Below are 7486 nucleotides of genomic sequence, written 5' to 3' on the forward strand. Positions count from 1 at the left end.
ATAAGCATATATATTTTTGAGCAAATAAGTAAATATTTATATATATATGTAATAGAAATCTATTCGCAATACACTCACACATATGAACAATTGTGTTCAAACATGTGATAGAGACCGACACACATATGATATACTGTTATCTATGCGCTTCGATACTCTGATACGCGTGCGAAGCGATAGAACAGTAAAAATATATGATGTCTAATTTCAACATATTGAACACAGTTTTTATTTGCTGTTTTATTGCTCTTCCCAGATAACAAAATACTTCCACGGTACTGATACGGTGAGCGTACGTCGTACTCTGCGTATCAGTACCGTATCTATCACGTACGTGCGTACCGTAGGCGTACGTTACCAGTACAACGTATTAGTACGCGGTACGGCTACCGTAACGCCACTGTGCTCTTGATGTAGGGTTATGATCATACGTTGTACTCTCATCGTACCAGTACAGTACTAGAACGTAAATGCATTTTCGTATCGGCTTCTCTCCCCCTTTTTTCCATATCCCGTCGCTTTTTTTAAATTTTATAATATTACAGAAATTATTCTTTTAATTTTAATTAAATTATAAAAAATTGATTTATTATTATTATTTTAACACACATAATATATACATATAATAATATATACGTTACATATATATAATAATATAATACACATAATATATAATATAATATAATAAAATTTATAATATGTAGTATAATTTATAATATAATATACATATTAATATATAATATTTATATAATTATAATTAATGATATATATACATATATATATATATATATTAATAATACACTATTTTAATAAAACTTAATTAGAAATTTCATATATCAATAAACACAAAGCAATAGTATTAACATAACATCGCAATGTTTATAATTTTTCACACTCAACAATAATATATGTAATTGCAAAGTTACATAATAATGTCATATAATAATTACATTATTGAATGGGAAATTATATATAACATTGATATTATGTTATTGTTTGTAATAAATATATTAGTTAATATATATATATATATATATATGTATATATTATAATAATATATATAATAAATCAATAATATATGTAATAAATATATACATATTATAATATAAATATATGGACGCAGTTATGCAATATGGAACCAACCACCCAATTTTTTCAATTTCGAAATTTTTATTGCAAATTGTGCCTGATACATTCAGACACAATTTGCAATAAAAAGCTCAAAATCGAAAAAAATTGGTGATTAGTTCCATATTGCATAACTGCGTCCATATATACATATATATATTATATGTATATAATTATAAAAAAAATTATGAAAGGGAAAGGGCCCCATCCCCGCCCTTTCCTGTGAGGCACAACCAAATAATTTGCCCCTCCATACTTTATATTTACCTGAAACAGAAAAAAATGAATTAGAGCTGTGAGAACGGCCCCACCCCGCCGTTCTCTGTGAAGCACATCCAAATTTAATAATGCTACTGCTTCTCCAAAGTATAAAAAAACACACAAATACAAACTTACCAAGAGTCTGGTGGACTGCCAAAAAGCTGAAATTTGTCAGTTTCGCCGCATTCATCTGAAATAATTTGATTTATTATAAGAATTAGTAATTTTTTATTTGTTATTGTTATTAAGACTAAAATAAAAAAAATTATTTTTTTTATATTATACAAGAAGTATCTCATTTTAAATAATGCATTGCTATTTTTCGAAAACCAAGGCTTCTATCAAAAATGTTTCATTCAAAAGTTGTATAAAAAAGTTTATATAAAAGTTGTTTTATATTTTTTTATTTACCGTTATCCTCCATCATTTTTTCCGAGTCCTCCAATAGATTCACCTGTAGATCTTCGTCCATCTGCAGAATCTGGTCATCATTTGTGGTCATCAGGTCGTTCTGAATTCCATCAGCGTACTCAGCTATATTTATGTTCTCGACGTCGTTGTTTTCCGCTCCATCCATGTCTTGGGTAATTTCCATGTCGGATTCCTCCGTGTGTTGGCTCTCCTCTTCGTTGGCGTCATCTGCTTCTTCCTGGATATCTTCAAATCTTGCATCAGTGCCCTCTTCCGATAAGTCGTCTATTCGCTGGCGGCGATTTGGTGGGAATTCCTCATCATTTTCTTCATGATTCGTTTGTCTTCGTTTTTTCTTATTATAACGCCATTTTCTGGTCTTAAGGCTTTTCAAAGCCTTTTCCATGGCTTCATAAAACTCAGAATTATTGGGATTGGGAAAATGCTTGTTGGCGTTTATGGCATCTGGAAAAATTCATAAGAAACATCTTTAGTTATCGTTATGTATTCAATGTAGAATATAAAGTTAAGGTATTTTTTACGAACCTTGACATGCTTGAGCGAAGCGACTGTCTCGCAATTTGTATCCCCCTGGTCCGGTTCTTCCATTTAATGTAAGGTGTGGCGATACTTCTTCATCTTCAGGAAATACGCTGCGAAAATATTCTGCAGCGCAATCAACAAGATTTGCTCGTCCAAGGTAAACGAAGTATCCCACCTGTAACAAAATTTTTGTAGTAAACTGATTATAAATAGGTGGATCAGTAACTCTGTTCACTTGAAATATCTCCGCTATTTTTAGAGATATGAAAATATTGTAATTAAGAAAATTGTAAGGTATCGAGAAAGCCATATGCTAATAATCTTTTTTTTGAGTGGAGGCGCTTCAATGATTTCAAAGTTATCATAACTTTTTTTAAACAGAATCACCACATAATTTTTGTATATAAATCAATTCCTCATAATATAATACAGCGCAAAAAATTGTTAGAATGGAATAATCTAATAATGAATGGTTTATGAGATATTCATTTTGACAAATTTTGATGATCTTGAAAGAGAAGCCTTCATTTGCGCACAGTACAATTGCACACGTTGCAATTGCACACCGTGCTATTAGACACATAAAGTTGCGCACAGTTCTTTTGCCCACAGTTCTTTTGCGCACCGTTCATTTGCACACTGTGCAATTGGACACGAAAATGCGCGACACATGCTCTATTCACACACACACACACACACACACACACACACACACACACACACACACACACACACACACACACACACACACACACACACACACACACACACACACACGGGGGGGGGGTGCAAGGGGGGCCTTCGGCCCCCCCTCCTGCACCCACCCCGCCGGTAGGGGTTCCTACCAGCACGGTGCGCAAAAGAACAGTGGGCAAAAGAATTGTGCGCAAAAGAACTGTGGGCAAAAGTATTGTGCGCAACTTTATGTGTCTAATAGCACGGTGTGCAATTGCAACGTGTGCAATTGTACTGCGCGCAAGTGAGCCTCTCCCTCTTGAAATCATCGCGAAGCGCCTCCACGCACTAAAAATTATTATTAACACATTATGGCTATCTCAATACTTTACATTCTTAATATTACAATATTTTATCTTTAAAAATAGCGGAGATATTCTAGGTGAACAGAAATATTAATTCTTCCTAGCATATTTAGAAAAAATTCTTACCAAATCATTATAAATTTCTTGGTTAACTTCTTCAAAGGCCAAGAAATCATCTACAGTTCTAAAGGAAATTCCCTGTGGCTTGACTGTTTTTTTACTGTAGATTCTCGTATCAATCTTGAGATCGCTCTCGTATTTTCACTGTGAAAAAAAATGAAATTATGGAATTAAAAAATTTATACCAAGAATTGCTTGTTATTAGTAGTAATACTATGCCGATTCTAACCCATGGGGCAATGGGGGGGGGGGTGAGGGGCGAGGGGAACCCAGGGCGCGGGGGAATGACGTCACGCGGGGAGGGGGAATGACGTCACGCGGGGGAAGGCGTCCGCGGGGAGGGGGAAGCGTCCGCGATATTGGTGCCTGGTCCGCGAGGGGTCCGCGGGGAGGGGGCGGCGTCCGCGATTTTGGTACCGGGTCCGCGAGGGGTCCGCGGGGAGGGGGAAGCGTCTGCGATTTAGGTGACGGGTCCGCGAGGGGTCCGCGGGGAGGGGGAGGCGTCCGCGAGGTTAGGATCCGCGAGGGGTCCGCGGGAGGGGGAAGCGTCCGCGATTTAGGTGACGGGTCCGCGAGGGGTCCGCGGGGAGGGGGAGGCGTCCGCGAAAGACCGCATGAAGCTTTGTTGGTGAGGGGTCTGCGGGGAGAGGGGAATCCGCGAAAGACCGCATGAAACTTTTTGGGTAAGGGGTCCGCGGGGAGAGAGGAATGTGAAGGATAGCGCGAGGCGAACGCGAGAGAGAGAGATGTCGCGAGAGAGACGTTCGCGAAAGAGAGATAGCGGTAGCGAGATGATGCGGCGATTGAGAGCGCGAGGTGTTGCAGCGAGGCGTATATGCAAGAGCGAGAGAGATAGCGCGAGATGACGCGAAGGAGAGCGCGAGAGCTGATGCAGCGAAGGAGAGCGCGAGGTGCACGCGAGAGAGATATCACAAGAGCGAGAGAGAGATGTTGCGAGACGATGCGGTGATGGAGAGCGCGAGAGCTGATGCAGCGAACGAGAGCGCGAGAGGCGGACGCGAGAGAGACTTTTTTTTTTTAATAATATTTTTTTTTTAAATTAATATTTTTAGGATGAGGAAGGGGAGAAGATCTAATCTAAAATAAACTATATATTTTTAATATTTAAAATAATTTTTATTATATAACTATGTGTGTGTGTGTATATTTTACAAAATGTTTGTGTGTGTTTGTGTGCGTTTGTGTGTGTGTGTGTGTGTGTGTGTGTGTGTGTGTGTGTGTGTGTGAATTTAAAATTTAAAATATAATAATATATAAAATATAAAATATAATATAAAATATAATATAAAATATAAAATATAATATAAAATATAATATAATCATAAAATCTAAAATATAATACAATAATATAAAATATAATATTTACGACAGCAACACATGGTTGAGCAATGCCTGTCTGAACGAGAGTGTCTGGATATGTTGAGGCGGCCAAATGTTTGATGCTGCGCGAATCGGCGGGGACTGCTGGGCGGGGACTCCTGCATAACAGAAATTTGTTATTAATTAATTTATAATTAATAGATAATTTGATTTATATTTAATTTAATTTAATTTATAACTTACATGATAATCTCAGCCTTTTGACGTCAGATTTATTGGACGCGTAAATATTAGTCCACCCAATGGAACATCTTCCAAAAAACGCCATGATGAAGCTTGCGCTTTTTTGGAGAACAATATAGGGGATATGTCATAAAACACGAATGCTTGCAAGAACAGGCATTCAATGTTTCCTTTTCACGATCTCGTAAAAACTGATGCAACGATTTTGCATTAGGACTTCGTTGACCAATTTCACGATTTTTTAACAACTTCACTACCGAAGTTACTGGCTCAACTTTATATCTTAATGCCTTTTCACGCTCCATTTCAACGTCTGATATATCATCAACGTTTGATATATCATCAATCACTATCATCTTATCATCATTCACCACATCATCATCATACACCACATCTTCTCTATCCATCACAACTTCTCTAACCATTTTACATTCAAGACTATCAGAAACTTTATGATGGGACACATATTATAATGTTGCTCCCCTCTTGATTTTAATTCTACATCTCTCTTCATCTCTCTGTTCTAACTGGAGTATCATCTAACTCATCATTTTTTGAAGAGTTTTGCTGATAATGCATGTGCACATCATACTATTCATAGACATACTATTCATATACATATAGAACAGGGGCGGGAAAGAAATAATTAAACACACAGTTTAACAGTAAAATAATTTATTTGTTGCAAGCATTATAAATAATTTCATTTATAGCACAAGTTATCAATTCACAATCTATAAGTGATTCGCTATTAAACATATTACTATCACGTATCGCCTTTGCGGCATTGCTCACATCGCGGATATTATCACATTGTAAAATATTTACAAATTGTTTAAATTTTTCATTAACACTATGAGTATTCTCACACAGCCAGGAATACATATGATCAATACATTTGTCGAAATCGAATAAATGTAGTAACGTTGATGGTTTCATGTACAAAGAATTATCAGATGAAGTAATTTTTATAATTTTTGAAGTATACATGTTAACCGCTTCGAGTGTCAGATCACTAATCCATAGCGGAGTTTCAGTTAGCTGCTCAACGTCTGCTCGTTTCCGCATTAGAGATTTCCATGTTTCAATGGGTAATATTATTTGATTGCCTCGATTATCACCGAGAGCCAATTCCACATAGGATATTATTCCGACGCTGATTCCTATTTCCAAATATTTGTATGATGTTGGGGTTAAGACGTATCTTCTTCCAAGTATACGAGCCGCACGATGAATGCTATAAAAATTTTATTGAAAATAATTATTTAACAACAAAAAAAAAGTTGTTTATTGAAAAATTCATTTAACAGATAATATTGAAACTTACTTGTCACATTTCTTCTTGTACAAAACATTGCTCTCTTGTACTGGAACGTAATAATTCATGCTGGCGGAGTACATTTTTAAAAGAACCTTTCACATAAGTGATTGATACAATACTAAATCATTATTACAAGTTTTTATTGATACAAAGCAATGGGGTGGGGATTATTGCTGACACAAAATTATTTTTAACCAATCAAAGCGCCGATGCACGGCTGCTATGACATCATCCTCAATGAAATATTAAATGTAAAATAATGCAACATATCCAAAATTTCAAGCATCAATGCACGACTGCTATGACATCATCCTCAATGAAATATTAAATGTAAAATAATGCAACATATCCAAAATTTCAAGCGTCAATGTACGACTGCTATGACATCATCCTCAATGAAATATTATATGTAAAATAATGCAACATATTCAAAATTTCAAGCGCCGATGCACGGCTGCTATGACATCATCCTCAATAAAATATTAAATGTAAAATAATGCAACATATCCAAAATTTCAAGCGCCGATGCACGGCTGCTATGACATCATCCTCAATAAAATATTAAATGTAAAATAATGCAACATGTCCAAAATTTCAAGCGTCAATGTACGACTGCTATGACATCATCCTCAATGAAATATTAAATGTAAAATAATGCAACATATTCAAAATTTCAAGCGCCGATGCACGGCTGCTATGACATCATCCTCAATGAAATATTAAATGTAAAATAATGCAACATATCCAAAATTTCAAGCGTCAATGTACGACTGCTATGACATCATCCTCGATGAAATATTAAATGTAAAATAATGCAACATATTCAAAATTTTCAAGCGCCGATGCGCGGCTGCTATGACATCATCCTCAAATGAAATGTTAGAATTATTGTCAAGGTCAAAATGTGCAAAATGTAACATATTCAAATGCCAATGCACCGGCTGCTGTCATCCCCCAGGTGTTCAAAATGTGTAAAATTGCAATTTTCAAGCGCCGATGCACGGCTGCTATGACATCATCCTTAATGAAATATTAGAATTATTGTCAAGGTTAAATGTGCAACATACTCGAGTGCCAA

General features: G+C 35.9%; 1 protein-coding gene across 1 annotated transcript; it reads right to left on the reverse strand.

Annotated features, from left to right (window-relative positions):
- Positions 1–1391: 1391 nt before the first annotated feature.
- LOC145947369 (uncharacterized) lies at positions 1392–5512 on the reverse strand. Its single transcript, XM_083057170.1, has 6 exons — positions 5354–5512; positions 3510–3635; positions 2347–2518; positions 1801–2265; positions 1525–1579; positions 1392–1395 (listed from the first exon to the last, which is right to left on the reverse strand). The coding sequence occupies exons 1-6, from the start codon at positions 5510–5512 to the stop codon at positions 1392–1394; spliced, it is 981 nt and encodes a 326-aa protein (XP_082913296.1).
- Positions 5513–7486: the final 1974 nt, after the last annotated feature.

Source organism: Prenolepis imparis, unplaced genomic scaffold (assembly GCF_030444845.1).
Source record: "Prenolepis imparis isolate NDT839.2.m4 unplaced genomic scaffold, iyPreImpa1.0 SCAF_70, whole genome shotgun sequence".
NCBI lineage: Eukaryota > Metazoa > Arthropoda > Insecta > Hymenoptera > Formicidae > Prenolepis > Prenolepis imparis.